This window comes from Cyprinodon tularosa, unplaced genomic scaffold (genome assembly GCF_016077235.1).
Source record: "Cyprinodon tularosa strain WSP-4 unplaced genomic scaffold, ASM1607723v1 ctg1312, whole genome shotgun sequence".
Taxonomy (NCBI): Eukaryota; Metazoa; Chordata; class Actinopteri; order Cyprinodontiformes; family Cyprinodontidae; genus Cyprinodon; species Cyprinodon tularosa.
The window spans coordinates 53,745-71,088 of NW_024038129.1; the positions used below are offsets into that span (position 1 = coordinate 53,745).

Here is a 17,344-nt window from a genome sequence, read left to right on the forward strand (position 1 = left end):
ATATATATATATATTATATTATAATATATATATATATATATATATATATATATATATATATATATATATTTATATGTATAAATATATATATATTATAATATATATATATATATATATATATTAACCACGTCACATAAATGTTCTTTCAGTCTGCAGATGGCGCCATATAACGAGTAGGCTACTGGCAGAGCAGCAAACAGGTGTTTGCACCAAAGCTGGGGAACAATATAGGCAAGGTGTGTCTCTTTTTCAAGAGAGAACTGGATACTGGATTCTTTCATCTTATTTATTTATTATGAACTATTATCTATTTCCCACTACCTTTGACCACTAGTCAGTACATTTACTTATGTGTACTAGAACAAGATCCAAATGTGCAAGAGTGTAATTACATTTTCATTGTGGAGTAGGAGACAAGGTATGGGTGCAGCACCTTCTATTGGGGGTGTATCCAGAAAACAGGTACTACGTTATTTAGATGTTACATTTAATTTTAACAGCAGTTGTTCCGTGGCTGCAGAAAGCATTATGAGCTTGGGAAAAGGTTAGCGATATGCAGGAAACATACAGAAAACAAGTCAGACAGACACATTTTCTGGTTGGATAAGTGGCCCCTTTAATGTCATTTTATTAGCACAATGTAAAAAGTTGTTACATGACGGAATGAATGGCGATGGATCAAAAACAACAGAAGTGGGCTACATATATGGATTATATTCTTGGTTAGAGGCAAGAGAGAATATCAAAGGCATAGGTTTGATTTCAGCTTTGGTAGGGACACTATTGGTCTTCAGTTTCATTGGTCTAATGTCATTGGTCCTTTGCAAAAAGATGCATACTCTTTTTTTTAATGCTTAATGTGAGCATCAGGCTTTGATGTGTTTAAAGAGAACAGCATAATTTCTTCCTAGATTAATACAAATCTTATAAGCACTACACTCACTAGATGCTGTTTAGCAATGTTTGAAGCATCACTGGCTCTGATCAATGTGCAATTAGGACTTTTTCCACTTTGAAAATGTTTGCATTTAAACTTACCAGTAAGACAGAAGGTAAATACATTCCTATTTAACCAAATATAGTCTAAATATGCCTGTTATATGTTGACGTATCGTGTTTTCTTTTGAAGATGTATAATTGTGCAGAGGTAAACAGGTGAAATCCACTCTTATTCTAGGCTAAAACAGGCGAAAGCTTCTGACTGCAGTTCTGTGAAGAAGCAGGAGATAGTTTGGATTTTTGGAACTTGAGAAATGAAAGTAACCAAAGTTAGGATTTCTTTTATAAAACAAAATATTCTGAGTCAGACAGGAGTTCTGAAAACTGCTGTTGAAATGAGCAGTCTGTAATCTATCAACATTTCTGATTCCCTTTCACCAATATTTCTTTTCTATTACTGTTTTCCTTTTTTTTTGACGGCAGTTCAGGTGTATATAAAAGCTTTTAATTTATTTTGTAGAACATAACAACACGAGAAGGATGCTGACGTTCTTCTATTTTTTTGTTTTCCACATAAAAATAGTTCTATTTAATTGATTCTACTTCTAGAAATAGGATGAAGACAAACAGAGGAACTCTATTTACACTGATTCTATTTTTCTAGATTTCCACACAGTACATAAGTAAATTAGTACATTAATGTCTGGTAAATAATGCTTCAATCTGGCTGTTTATTTTGGATACTATTACATTACAGATAAGATAGTGTTATATTGTCTTTTATAATTGTTAAAAGTGATTTTATATTTGAATAAACTTTGGCTGATTCTTAGTGTTGTGTTTATAGATGATGCCACTAAAAAAGAAAATAGACATAAGGAGCTATTTAAACAGCAAGCAATATAGGATGATGATAAAAGGTTGTTACATTTAATCCTTTACTATTATAGACGCACTTGTAGAATAGAAACATTATATGATTGTAGGAAACAGATATAATGATGCAGGGCAGCCTCAGGGTGAAGCAGCTGCCCTTCACTGCTGCATGATGGAAGAAATGTGTTTGGAATGCTATCATAAAATTAGGGCTGCAACTAATGATTATTCTGCAAATTGATTAATCTGTTGATTATGTTTTTGATGAATTGATTAATATTCAGATCACCCAAAGGTTCCTAAAAGTAGATTTTTTTACGAAATGACCCCAGGTGAAACAGACGTTTCCTCTTGAGGAGTTCTGGATGGAGAATATTGACAGACTAAAAGTTTTTTTTGTCTTAAATGCAAAATGTTTACATATTTTTTCATAATCTTGGTATAATTCCTGCTCTAAGTGGGTCGCTCTATTGGCTAAAGGCACATTTTAGTGGCTCTGTACTCCAGTTAATTATTAATCAATTACTAAATCAGTTGACAATTATTTAAATTATTGATAGATATGATTAATTGTTTTAGCCATAGAAAAAAAATTATGAAATGGGCTACATAGAGTAACTACAGCCCAGATGTACAACTTGTATAGTGAAGTTAATATTTCAAAATGCTCAGTGTGAGTTCCTCTTATAGTTCCAGTGCACATGTAAATACAATAAATTTATTTGCCGTCCGTTGAATGTATTATTTTGCATGACACAGAGAGAGCATATTACATAAAAAAATAAGAGTGGATTTCACCTGTTTACCTCTGCACAATTATATATCTTCAAAAGAAAACCCATGATACGTCAACATATAACAGGCATATTTAGATTATATTTGGTTAAATAGGAATGTATTTACCTTCTGTCTTAGTGGCTGGTAAGTTTAAATGCAAACATTTTCAAAGTGGAAAAAGTCCTAATTGCACATTGATCAGAGCCAGTGATGCTTCAAACATTGCTAAATAGCATCTAGTGAGTGTAGTGCTTATAAGATTTGTATTAATCTAGGAAGAAATTATGCTGTTCTCTTTAAACACATCAAAGCCTGATGCTCACATTAAGCATAAAAAAAGAGTATGCATCTTTTTGCAAAGGACCAATGACATTAGACCAGTGAAACTGAAGACCAATAGTGTCCCTGCCAAAGCTGAAATCAAACCTATGCCTTTGATATTCTCTCTTGCCTCTAACCAAGAATATAATCCATAAATGTAACCCACTTCTCTGTTGTTTTTGATCCATCGCCATTCATTCTGTCATGTAACAACTTTTTACATAGTGCTAATAAAATGACAATAAAGGGGCCACTTGTCCTCCAGAAAATGTGTCTGTCTGACTTGTTTTCTGTATGTTTCCTGCATATCGCTAACCTTTTCCCAAGCTCATAATGCTTTCTGCAGCCACGGAACAACTGCTGTTAAAATTAAATGTAACATCTAAATAACGTAGTACCTGTTTTCTGGATACACCCCCAATAGAAGGTGCTGCACCCATACCTTGTCTCCTACTCCACAATGAAAATGTAATTAGACTCTTGCACATTTGGATCTTGTTCCAGTACACATAAGTAAAGGTATTGACTAGTGGTAAAAGGTAGTGGGAAATAGATAAATAATAGTTCATAATAAATAAAAAAGATGAAAGAATCCAGTATCCAGTTCTCTCTTGAAAAAGAGACACACCTTGCCTATATTGTTCCCCAGCTTTGGTGCAAACACCTGTTTGCTGCTCTGCCAGTAGCCTACCCGTTATATGGCGCCATCTGCAGACTGAAAGTATTGTAGACTGAAAGAACATTTATGTGACGTGGTTTATATATATATATATATATGTATATATGTGTGTGTGTATATGTAGGAGACAGAGAACATGAGCTATGGGGATCATCAAACCTCCACTGGCTCAACTAAGCAAGTTTTTTCTCATTGCACTAATAACACTTTTAATAAGAAATGTTCCTGTTAATTAAATTTTAACAGCAGTTGCTCCATGGCTGTAGAAAGCATTATGGGAAAAGGTTGGTGATATGCAGGAAAATATACAGAAAACAAGTCAGACCGGCAAATTTTCTGGAAGACAAGTGTCCCCTTTATTGTCATTTTATTAGTACAATATAAAATGTTTTTACATGACAGAATGCATGGCGATGGATCAAAAACAGTGAAGTAGGCTACATTTATGATTATATTCTCAGAAAAAAATAAATAAATTAATGGGCTTGGTTGGAGACAAGAAAGAACATAAAGGGAAAAGTCGGACTGCCTCTGCCGGATTCGAACCTGCCACGAAGCAAAAAAATCGCATTGAAGGCGGTTACTTAACCCACTACGCCGCCTCTCGGTGATGATAAGTGGTGAAACATTCCTCGTAATCCCGGTAAATACAAAACATCAGTTGGCGATGCAAAACGTTTTTACATGAAAATAGGCATGGAATGGATTCAAAATAACAGCAAAGTGTATGTAGTGGATATATTCCTCACATTAAGTCTTTGTGAAACGGCAATGCAGTGAATTTTGGCAATGCTGCAACTTTTTCCACAAAGCAGATCTATGCTGAACTTTCTTGGTCTGGCTGCCTTGATCAGCCATTGGATGCAACCAGTTCAAATGCATTGGCTGTGGGAAAAGAAGGAAGGACATCATTATCATATTAGGAAAACGCGCGTTAAATACGCGCGTTGTGACCGACACAACGCGCGTATTTAACGCGCGTTCTGACCGACACAACGCGCGTATTTAACGCGCGTTCTGACCGACACAACGCGCGTATTTAACGCGCGTTCTGACCGACACAACGCGCGTATTTAACGCGCGTCTTGCAGTACTATCATGACGCGCGTAAAAGGCGGCGCTTGTTGGTAAAAGACGGCGTAAAAAGCGGCGTAATCTCGGGGGAACGCGCGTTTTTTGCGGGTTAACTTCAATCTTAACGCGAGAATTCAATGCGAAATATGACCTTCTTGGCTTGCCATAGATGAGGCGTCATGAAACGTTTCGACACATTACCAAACTGTATTGATACTGTGTCGATACTGTGTCACTGAATACTGACACCTGCTGGACATTAAAAATCCCTACAGGCAACCTAGTTGACAGAGTTAACTGACACTGATTTGATGACCTATTATATACACTAATATGATGCAATTCATTGTATGATGCATTGTATTATTATTAAAACATATTTGATATTTTAGACACAGTCAATGAATAATGAGAACCTGCATCATAATGTAATAATCTCTAAGTAAACATGTAGTAAATGAAGATGCTTGTTCACTGGTATTTTTTTAACAATTTTTTATTAAAAAAAATAAGTTGTTGCAACGTTTTGAAATTCAGTCTGTTACGCTTTTTTTATATTAATTCTCCAGCTGTGGAAAACACCCGCTCACACGGCACAGATGAAGCTGGAGTGCACAAAAATTTTAAGGCCAGGCGGAAGAAGTTTGGATAAACCGTCCTTTGGTTTTTCCAATATAAAAGAGGATCCTGGGACCTCGCAATATTGCCCTCTGCCATGTATCTCTGCACCTCAAGGATGGCATCAGCTGTGGCACTTTTGGTCTGCCTCCCCACTTCGAGATCAAAATGTTCCCAAAGGTCATCTTAAAAAAATAAAATAAAATAGTATTTTAGTACATGATTTACAAACAACAAAGAAATGATGCTCAATATCATGCCTGAATTGGGGGCAGACAGCTGTTGTGAAGATGTTCCCGGCTGGGGCTCATTTGAGCTTCCAACTATTGAGGCACATTCTGTCCGCAGTCTGCTGTACTTCCATTTTCACTCGTTCCCGTTCCTCCTCATACTTTTTGGCCAACAGTTGTTTGATGGTCTGAAAACCACACCAAGTCAAACCAGAAGAAAATCAATATATTTAAAATAAATTTGATGAATAAACTACCACTTTAGATAATTTCCACACAAACCTTTCTGGTTGGCAAAACATATGAGGGCTCCAGGAGCTGAAGCAGCTCCCTGAAGCCTTCATTCTCCACAACAGCGAGGGGCTGGCAGTCCTTTACAATGAAATTAAGCACAGCCTCATCAAGCATCTGCTTCCTGGAAGCTTGATGGTTAAAAATGAGAAAGTGTAAATTATTCAGAATTATCAATAAAACAAAGTCAGTAAGTTGTAAAATACCTGTATACCTGAGTTCATCATGGGTGTATCATGGATTTCACTCTCATGCTTGGCCCTATAATGCCTCAGCATTCAGGAGGTGCTGTTATTTAAATATGCAAGCTCTGTTGAGCAATTGCGACATTTAACCTGTAGAAAATAACACGAACAGTAAACTAAAGGTCACTTTGAAATGAATTTCTACTCAGAAAATCAAGTGGAAACTCTGAGAGGAACAGGATGAAACAAGGAAATTAAAACAAATACCTTATTTTCCGAAATGACATCAAAGTGGTCCCACACGGCAGAAACCGTTCTTTTTGCTTGAGGAAGCTCCATAATTTTTGATGAATTTTATATTCGCAAACAGGGCCGTGCAGAGACCACTAAAGGGGCAGGTGCTCAAAAAAAAAAAAGGGCACATCTTATCGCATTTTAGGACAGAATATTAACAAAGTCACATAGCTTTCAGAGTTTAATGAACAATGATAAATGACAAAATTGTGAGACATACAATCAAAGCTAAGGGAAACACAAGAACAACAGCCTAATGTCTGTATGATAAAAATACTGAATCGATAGATAAGAACAGCTTTTCCTCACCTGGCTGTCTCCTCCCGCTCAGTAGTTCTTCAGAGAAAGGCGCGCCGCGTCCTATACTTTCCTCCGTTTAAACCGCTACTCTTTGCTAAAGTAGAGAAATTATACAACGTTCAAAGTTTTCCGTTGTCTGACAAGTAGGAAGCCTACTCCAGTATTTTCACCAAAAATTATGTTTTTTAATTCACAAAAAAACTGTTCTTTAATCATTACAGAACAGTTTTTTGTGAATTAAAAAACATAATTTTCAATGTAAAAGACTAAAAGCACAGAGCAAACGTGTTTTAGATCAAACAATACTGCATCATCCATGGGGCTCATTTGGTTTCACTTACATCTCTATTCAGGTTGACATTGGAGAGGCGGTGCAGACTGAAGACATAGCCATCCGTCCGATCATGGTTGATCTTGCTTAGGGCCAAATGAGCAGCGGCCACAGTGTAATGTGGAATATTCGCTACCTTTAGCTCCACAGTTAGCCGCCTTATCTGACTGTGCGAGAGGCAAGTGCGTCGTCACCGGCAAAAGGTCAAAGGTAACAATGTGACCGGAGGTGTTTTTGTAGCACCAGTATCACACCACTAACTGCGCCACTGGACCAGTTCTAGGCTCGAAGGAGTGGGGAGCAAAATAATAGCACCAGAGACCGCTGCTTAAGTGAAAATGGCCGGCAATTTAATGAATGCAAAACACACATAAAATACAATACATGAAACCAAAAATACTCTGCAGATTCTTAATAATGAGGTAAGTATAAATGGGGAGGAAAAGGGAGAAGGAAAAAAAAGAATATATCACTCTTTCGTTCACCTAGGTTATTTTAATTAGACTAATTTGGATTAATTAGACCAGTATCTTTTTCATAGGTTGCACCTATTTTAAGATTTAAATTTTTCCTGAGTTAACTCTTTTCCTTTCTTTTACAGGTTGCAAAATACCTTCAACACAGTTAAATCAAGTGGACCACAATTACTCAAATCACATTCAGAAATTAAACATATGAAAATCAAAGTATGGCACTTTAAATTCAAGTTCAAGTCCAAATGTAAATATCAGTTCGACGAAAAGAATCAGTTTGATTCAGTCCAAAAAAAATTATAAATTCAATCAGTCTCCAGTTATTTTTTAGTTCAGTTCAACCTAGTTTCTGATATCCCTACCGCTCTGGCAGGGGATTACCACACGCGGGAAAGTCCCTCCCTCAATGGACAAGATGAATTGAAGTTCTAGGTCTGGCTCGCCATCTTGAATCCCGTCTGTGAATGTGCACGCCGCACATGGCAGTGAGAGGGGGTGTGCGGGAGTTGCGGTCTCAGTCGGCTCGGTAACCGCACCGGAGCCAGTGTGAGCAAGGGGTAATCCTCGCTCCGACCAAGCTTCCAATCCAAACAAAAAACCTGACCTGTGTAACAGGCCAAAAACACAATAAAACTCTTTTTAAATACTCAAATTATGCAAATAAATTCTTCTTCATAAACTTCATATATTAACTGAATAACAGTTAATAACTCTCCACCAACAGAAAAATTACAACACAATGAAAATACAGAAAAATAAACACAAAACTCACTAAACCGATAAGGCTTAGTTCTCATAAAATCCTCGTCAGTTCCCGACCAGGTAAATTAAGTTTTGTTTACTAAAATATTAACTTTTAACCGTTAATTAATCACCGCTCTTTTTTTTCTCCGATTCCTCCTCTGCTCTCTCCTTCTGGTCTGCGTACTGCAGCGTCACCCAGACACTGCACCTATAACGCTGGTTTCTTAAAGGGACAGCGACGTTATTTTCTGTCTACAGACTTTTAACCAACTACTTATCCCTATTTATGTTAGATCCCTATTTATGTTAGATTTTAACATGGGTTACATTTTTCTTGCCAAAAAAAAAGATAATAATAATAATTTCAGTACATGTGTCAAATAAAAAAAAATTAAGATAAAAAAAAAAAAAAAAAAGGACCAAAAGGGCACATTGGGATCATGGAGCAAAAGGGGCAGGTGCTCAAGCCCCCTTAGCCCCCCCCTCTGCACGTCCCTGTTCGCAAAACACGCAAGATTGTTTTGGCAGATGCGCATCCTTATAAAGGTTTGTCAATCAGTTCGAAACATCGGTCACGTGACCGATGCAGGAACTGTTTCGGTCACGTGACTTTTCCGTAGCGATACACACGTCGACACAGGTTTCGCTCTATGAGACCGACACATGCGCCGACGCATCGGTGTTGCCCGACCCATCACTACCTTCTTGGCTTACCATATTAAAACACAATGTTACGAATGAGCGAGCGGCCTGTGGCAAGATGGCCGCCACGTGCGGACGTCGACCCCCATTGGCCAGCAGCGCGGACGAGACATCTAGCCTTTATTATGGATATCTATGGAATTTACAGCCAAAACTCTTCCGGTTATTTTCAAGGACTTCGAAGGATCCAGTCTAGGTAGACCGCGTCCTTGGAGGACCCGTCCTAGGTTTTCGAACAGAGCCATCGTTTGCCATAAAAGCTTACAAGCAGTTCTGTCAGCAGCAGTGTAGGCCTCCAAACGCGAGGTTTCGCTGCATGTTTCTTTGTTCCATTGTGAAAACAACCTTCTGGCTTGCCGTAGATTGTTTGAATAAACTTTATTGACAGTGGCATCTGTCCGTTCGGGACATATCCAGCATGGGTGCTCGGCTCGCGCGGATGTTCCGTAACTTTAACGTGGAGAACCGCGCGCTGCGAGAGATCTCCAAGGATAAACCGAGAGCTGCGCCCCGGTACCCCGACAGGGCGCCGCCGCCCTCCGTCAGCGCTGAGGGTGAGAGGCTGGGCGGCTTGTGTAACCGCAGGGGTCACGTTCTCGCTTCTCCTGGCTTCTGGACATTAACCGGTTTTATTGGTGTGTTCCAGCGGCGGAGTTGGTGAAGAAGAAGGACGAGTCGTTGTTGGGTCACCTGAGGTCTGTGTATGTGGAGTCCACGGATCCAGCTGCTGCTGCTGCAGAGGTCAGTGTGAGTCCTGCCTGTCCTCACCTGTCCCTGTCCCTAGCTCTGTCATCCTTTTCCTCTCAGTAAGCGCTCAGCTTATCTGAAATAAAGTCCACTTTAAATAGACTCTCATTTTATTTACTGTTTATGTTGTACTTTATATCCTAGCCCACAAACATCCTCATTAACATTTTCCCCTAAATGTTCACATTATGATATATGTTCACATAATTTATTGGCTGCATCTAAAAATATCAAAGATGTTTTAAATTTAAACATGAAATGATACAATATAACCTACAATAACTTATATGATATCATTGTTCTAGGTCATCAAATCAAAGTCTGTAAAATCAGCTGTCTGTAGTGTCTTTAAATGCCCAGCAGGTGTCAGTATTCTGTGAGACAGCATCAGGGCATCATCAATAGAGTTTAGCTAACAGATGCCTCATTATCTTTCACTAGCCATTACATTTCCAGTATGTCTAAACCCCTTTAAAATACTTTAATAATATCAGGGAGAAATTACTTTAGTAACATTACTCCTCCTGTAATAGAGTGACTATAGGACCACCATCAGTTTGGGGGTCCTTGGCTTGGAAAACATTGAAGAGTCGTGTTTTATACCATATCCGTTGGTTCTTCTGTTCTTTTTACAGCTCTGTAGAGGTGATGAAGCAGAATGAATCTCCCTTTTATCTCCTCTTTCTTTCATCTTTTCTTTTTCTGCTTTTCCTTTCCTGTTCTACTTACATTGCAGTGTCCATATAATCTGTAAAACTCCCTGCATGAATTATAATAAAGCAATTTATATGCATAAATCAAGCGGAAAGCTATGGCGATAGCCCTACTGCTCCACTTATGAAAGTAAAATCTTTTTGGTATCAAGACAATTATTCTTACAGGACAGGACACTGTAAAAAAAAAAAAAAAAAAAAAAAAAAAAAAACGTTTGAAGCTGTTCCACTCCCTACCAGTTGGTGGCAGTAATGCACATGTAAGCTATTCAAAAGCCAGTATTAAAGTAGAAGGAGAAGATAAAAATAGCCATCAATCCAATGCTGTATATTTCAGCTGCATTACTGCCACCTGCTGGTCAGGAGTGTAATAGCTTCATCTGAATTTGTAGAGCCATACTTAAAAGTTTGTGATTCGCACTTGTTTCATAAATAAAACACTTTTCCATGCATGTATGAGATCTTAACAATGAACAAATACAATTACATGGGCGACAGTGGCGTCAGATGTATGAGTTTGCCCTGAAATTGAAGGATTGAAGGTCGTTGTGTTGTATGAAGACACTTCACATGCATTGTTTACTGATTGTGGCGCCAGTGTACAGTGTGACAGATCAACTGGGGAGGAGATCAACTGGTGACGGCAGCTGGAAAACCGCTGATATTTGCAGATGTGTCTGTGGGCGGGGCTTTTCAGGACCCCTCGCCTCAAACAGGAAGTAAACTGCGTGTAGACTCCAAGAACTACAAATTATTTTGTTAGCTGATCGATACGAAATACGTTGAGATTTTAAGAAGTCACCATCACAAAGGTATTTAATTGCATTAAGAAAGCATATAGCATGTTTTAGGGTTTTCTCCAAACCCGCACACAGAGATTTGAGGAACTTGTCCTGCTGTTGTTTATCTGTTTGTTTCAGAGCCTCAGCGATGAGAGAAAGAACAGAGTAGAAAAACCACAGAAAGCTGTATGAGAAGTAAAAACAGCCAGTGCAATAAAAGGTCAATGGGAACAACTAACGGTGTATTTTTTCCATTTTTTTCGCGTCCTGTATGTCTTGTAAGTTAAAACGAGCGAAAATAAAAATTTCCTCTTTTTTTTTTCTGAAAAGCGCCGACTGTTTATATGGAGGGAAACTAATTAATTACAGTCCAACTCGTTCCCAGAGGAGTTATAAATGTCTTTAAAGTTTAAGATGTGTTGCAGGAACAAAGCAAAATAACATAACTGCTGCGGGGAAGAGTGAAATCTCTGAATTCAGTTTATATATTGTGTGAATATATGTTATAGTTTGGGCATCGGGGCGAACAAATGCAGAACCTGCTGTACTAAAGCATTAAAAGAAGCAGCACAGCCTCCAGGCTAACTGCTGCCAAGCAATGAATAAATAAAACAGGGAGAATTTACGGTAGATATCTGATCGGAAAAAAAAAGATCTGGTTATTATTTTTTCTTTTAATAGTATAGCATAACCTACTGTCTATCTCTTAACGGGGAGGCCCCATTCTGTTCTAAGAGTAAAGAAGGAAAAAATAGTAATAATATCTGATATTCTGGAATTCAAACATGTTTTAAGCGAACAGCGGACTCTGAAACATTAACTGTCACCAGTTGATCTGGATCAGCTCTGCAACAGGCAAAGCAGACACACGCAACAGGTTCATTATCGCAGGTGGGGTCAGATGAAGTGCACGTATCAATGGCTCGGCAGATAAACAGACGCTTTGCAAATTAAAACAACGTCGGCCGCGGGTTCGATCCCAGTTATACTCTTATGCCCTCGTTTTATTTTAACAGATTTTCCACAGATGGTCAAGATAATATTATCTCCTAACTCTGAAATGACAAACATTTTCTCGCAATCAACGGTTTGTGCTGAGTTGCTTTTTGTCATTCTAATTGTACCAGTGAAGCAAACAATTTAGACCAATAGTAAAAAGTAGACAAAGCAATACTCTATTGCCAGTAACTTGAAAAACGTGAATGATTTAAAGTTGTTCTGCATGCAAACCAAAGAATGTGGCGTCCTCAAAGCAATAGAAGGGAATAAGATGATAGCTGACTGCGTGAACATGGTCACACATCATGACAGGTTCGTAATTGCGTAAGAAAAATAATCAACAATAACAGTTAAAAATTTAAAGTAGCCTGCTACAACCCTAATTGAGGATAAGATAATAACATCCAAACATCCCAGGAGATGGAGTGTTTTACAGCCCATATTCCTCCAGATCCCGCTGGATCACAAGTTAATCTGTGACACTCTGCAGATTCTGACGCTTTCAGATCCTCACGATGCGTTTATTTGATCCCCAAACTTAAATGACTCATAATATTTCACATTATCCACAGACAACAGACGTATGTTGGATAGATATTAGGCCAGGATAAATTATAACCTTTATACTGACCCGTTTGTTTACATTTGCGGTATTTTGATCGGGCAACCACGCAGCCAACTAATCTCTCCAAACAGCTGTGCTGTGGACCCCGTCACAAATTAATCTAGTTCTTCGTTTAAGAAAATCTGCATTTTTCTACAAGATAAAACATAAAGCAGGCATGGCGACTCATACCCACACCATAGCGGTAGCTGCGAACTCTGGGATTTAAATTCTACTGTGAAAACAGAAAAAGTAAAGTTTCCGCATCAACAGGTATGTGATTCAGATTCTATTAGCTGCAATGCGCCTAAGTAAATACATTTTACCCCTTTTTACATATGGGGCAGTAAAACCAGTTCAGCAGCAGCCCGTTATGGTCTCATAACTGGATATTATAAACAGACTGAACACAATAGCAATAAAAATAAAGGTGTGTGACCTGATACAGTTCATCATACGGAACAAAGTTTTGGGATCCACTAAAAAAAAAACAACACCGTTGTAGAGACTTGTATTTGTGTCCAGACAGGAGAATAAAGGAAAGATGAGAGCATGGAATCTAAGAAAATAACTTTTTGTCAATATTCAAAAAATAAAGTGGGAATAGTTGGAAGGATGAGAAGCCCAATTGTTCTGTTTGCAGTCAGTTTTTCTTTAAAATGTGCTGCTTACACACGTGCCTTCTGAATGACAGGCCTCATTAATGGATTTATTTTTACATTCAGGAATTTATAAAGTGGGCGGACTTTATTGTCCAAGCTACAGGTTTTCATTTATAGCTTATCGTTCAACAGGAGAAATGACACTCCAGTGTGAGACAGACTTTTATGTGAATTTTTTCTTTACACTTGTGAACGACGCTGTTCTCTGTGTGGGATTCTGCTTTGCTGAGGATAGAAGTTCGTTACCACATCGTTCTTATCTGAATAAACAAAACAAAACAGAAATTTATTCATTAGATATGTCGGTTGATTTTTTTTGGCAAACAGTTTTGTTACGTTAGGAATATTTTTTCGCCAGGCATCAACACAGCCACCTAAGCTTCAGTAACATCTGCGGTGCGCATAGATTCTAACCAGTTAATCTCGTCCCCAGTTGATCTGTCACACCAGCAGCCCTGCTTCTGTCAGTGAGCCCCAGGGCAGCTGTGGCTACCATGTAGCTTGCTACCATCATTGTGTGAGTGAATGGGTGAATTACTGAATGTAGTGTACTATATAAGTACAGGCCATTTTCCATTTACTTACCATTTACAAACCTAAAGTTTATGTATTTAGATGGGTGCTTGTTTCTTGGTTCTCTGGGGCTGGTCTCTGAAAGACCCAGTGTTCTGTCAGATGAGCATACCCAGTCAGACCAGTATACACATAGTCAATACCCGTTTATCCCTTTAGTTTTGTATGAAAAACACACTTTGAACCACCTCAAGGGGCGTGTATCCCTTTAATTATTTACAAAAAAACAATTTAATTACTTACTTTTTGGTGTTTTTTTATAAGTGTATGGCAATCTGACCTTAAATTTTTTTTTGTACATGACATTGAGGCTGTTGAGGTAGTTTGAAGTTTTTTTTTTGTACAAAACTAAAGAGATAAACTAGGGATGCACGATATAATCGGCCCCCGATCGGTATCATCCTTAAAATTTAATATCGGACATCGGCCACCACACCGATATTTAACCCGATATTTGAAGTCTAAAAAAAAAAAAAAAAATACTACTCCTTCTTCTTCCTCAAAAACTTCTTTTTTACAGACTTAAAAACTTCTAAAGACGAGGGAAAAAATATTGATGCATTAAAATATCCCAATATCTTCATATGCTGATATATTGCTATATTTCATCGTTATGCTACGAAATCCCCCGAAAATTCACGAAATTCTGCCATATTTTTATATGTTGATATATTGACGCGGTATCGATCTATTTTACTAACAAAATCTCACAAGAATTTGCAAAATATCACGAGAGTTTGTAACAGAACGATGAAATTCCACGAGATTTTGAAAGTAAAATAGATCGATACCGCGTTTTTAAAAACCAATTTGATATCAGCATATGAAAATATATTTGAGTATATTATTTTTCAAAGTGTCAGAAATGGAAAACAAAACTGCTATTTTCAATGACTACTTATTTTTGTCCAGCTTTAACATCGGTATCAATATCGGTGATCGGCTACATGAGTTTTAAAATATCGGATATCGGCCAAAATCCCAATATCGTGCATCCCTAGGATAAACTCAAAATGGAGGTCTTGCGTATTGACTGTAGGTATGCTGGTCTGACAGAATACTGGCAGGCGTCGGTCTACTCGGCTGCTTTAATCACCTGTGAAAAGTTCACATCATCCTGAACGCAGAACCCCATCTGTGAAGCATGGTGGTGGCAGCATCATGCTTTGGAATGAGTTAAATGAAGAAGCCCCGATGGAGGCTTCAGGAGCTTTCGGATTGGCCCGGAGATTAATTTCCCAGCAGGACAAGCGTCCTGGAGATGAACTGGTCTGTGTGTCTGAGAAACGTGTTCAGCTGTTGTTCTTTGTGATTCCCTCCCAGGTGTCAGACAGTGTGGCAGCAGCTGAAGGAGCAGAGCGGAGGCCCCTCAGGGTCAGCTTCCCAGGACACATGTTTGGTCTAGCAGAGCTTTCAGACGTTCCCAAAGGGAAACTGACCATCGCAGAGGCTCTCAAGGCCCTCGGCAGCCACCAGCACCAGCCTCAGACGTGGACGGCTGAGAAGATCGCTCAGGAATATTCCCTTGACTTAAAAGACACAAAATCATTGATGGAGTTCTTCATCCCCTTCAAAGTGGAGATCATCCCTCCTAAGACCAGAACTGCCAAGCAGATAAAGGCTTCCTAGGACCCACACAACCCAGAAGCTTTACCTGACTTATTTATCAGCTATAGTAGGCGCCCCTAAAGTTGGTCCTGGAGGGCTGCTGTCCTGCAGGGTTTACAGGTTTCCCTGCTTTAGCACAGCTGAATCTGATGATTGCTTTCAATGAAAATCAGCTGTGCTGGAGCAGGAAACCTCTGAAACCTGCAGGACAGCAGCCCTCCACTACCCACTTTGGGGATGCCTGTTCTGTGTTTGAGCAGGAGAGGGAATATTGGTGTTTAGATCGAATCCATCCATCAGAAAACGGCTGTAATGCTTTCAGGAAGGCTTCCATCAGGGAGAAATATAACGGTGAGGGGGAGAATTCAGATTCAGAAAGGTTTCTGTCATATCAAACAGCTGAGGCTGGATGCCTGGGTCAGATAAGGTTGAAAATCCAGATAGCTTTAGGTGACAACAGCTGTTCTACTCCCCATCTGAGACATCCAGTCTGCTCCAGAGGAGCAAGGAGGAACCTGTGCAATCAGATCGCTGCAGAAAACGCACATCTTCCAGAATAAATGGTTGATATCTCATGCTTTTGGTGGCTTTTTTTTTCTCTTTTGTCTGAGTTCAAATGAACCGGGGTGCGTCTGTCAGGAGAAGAGGAATTACTCTAAGCCAGGCATCCCCAAACTCGGTCCTCGAGGCCCGCTGTCCTGCAGGTTTTAGAGGTTTCTCTGCTTCAGCACAGCTGTTTATAATGATTGCAGTAGACCCAAAGCCTGTTAATCAGCTTTCAATTAAAATCAGCTGTGCTGGAGCAAGGAAACCTCTAAAACCTGCAGGACAGGGGGCCTGAGGAACGAGTTTGGGGATGCCTGCTCTAAAGCCAGGCTTAAACTATGTTTAGTTTATTTTATTTTTCCTTTTTCGGGACGATTATCCCACTGCGAGAATTTTATATATAATTAGATCTAGATGTATGTGCACTTTTTAAATATTTTACAGTTTAAAGTGCATAATAAAGGCTTTCTTTTCCTACATTTTCAAACTCTTGTTTTATAATAACATTTTCTCCTAGATCAATCAACTAATTAAAAGAAAAAATTGATGAGGAGAAAAATAATGGATAGCTGGAGCCCTTACATACTAATGACACCTAGAATGTGTCCCATGTAGAAGTGATCTGCGGTTACTTCATCTCTTATTCAGTCGTTCTTTATAATAAAACAATTTAATAAAATATTTGCTAGCTTTTTATCAAAGATTCCCAAATCTGCTGCATAAGGACGACTGTCTGCAGAGCAGCCCATCCAACCAAGGAGGAGGTTTCCTCTGAGATGGATGACGTCTTCCAATGTAAGCATTTACCCGAACAATAGGCAGCATCTAAGATAAGAGGAAAGTCAGTCATTATCTGGAAAATGTTCCTGTCAGGATCACTGATGTCTATTCACTGGATTGCTGATAGGCAGTTGGTAGTAAGGGGTTGAAGTGAGGCCACCGGCCGCCATATTGGTACTCCCTAGTTAGACCGGTCGCAGTGTAAACAATATGTGCGCAACAGCATCGAACAACGATGATGTTCTCATTTTCAGGAGGACTTAAAACTTTTAAAATAAAGATAAATTCATCACTTTGACACACACTGGCTGTTTCATAGCATCAGTAGATTACTTTAACTTATGATTAAAAAAATTAGGCACATCACATTGCATAGTTATTATGAACTCTATAAATCATGTAATATAACATATACAATTTATTTTATTTTTATTTATTTGAATAAGGACAAAGCACATTAATGAACATCAGTATAAAAACAAATGTAAACATGCCG

General features: G+C 38.7%; 1 protein-coding gene and 1 long non-coding RNA gene across 3 annotated transcripts; one reads left to right on the forward strand and one right to left on the reverse strand.

The window, feature by feature from the left end:
* Nucleotides 1–5,549: 5,549 nt before the first annotated feature.
* On the reverse strand, nucleotides 5,550–6,360 carry LOC119778310. Its single transcript, XR_005280043.1, has 4 exons — nucleotides 6,258–6,360; nucleotides 6,020–6,140; nucleotides 5,797–5,936; nucleotides 5,550–5,702 (listed from the first exon to the last, which is right to left on the reverse strand). It is a non-coding gene; the product is annotated as an uncharacterized LOC119778310 (long non-coding RNA).
* Nucleotides 6,361–9,194: 2,834 nt separating this feature from the next.
* Nucleotides 9,195–16,097, forward strand: ndufaf4 (NADH:ubiquinone oxidoreductase complex assembly factor 4). Of its 2 annotated transcripts, none has more exons than XM_038277478.1 (3): nucleotides 9,195–9,388; nucleotides 9,481–9,581; nucleotides 15,238–16,097. In XM_038277478.1, the coding sequence occupies exons 1-3, from the start codon at nucleotides 9,253–9,255 to the stop codon at nucleotides 15,541–15,543; spliced, it is 543 nt and encodes a 180-aa protein (XP_038133406.1). In that variant the 5' UTR covers nucleotides 9,195–9,252; the 3' UTR covers nucleotides 15,544–16,097. The 2 variants fall into 2 exon arrangements, with proteins under 2 accessions (XP_038133406.1, XP_038133407.1); XM_038277479.1 differs by having other exon boundaries at nucleotides 9,196–9,388; nucleotides 9,481–9,575.
* The last annotated feature ends 1,247 nt before the right edge of the window (nucleotides 16,098–17,344 follow it).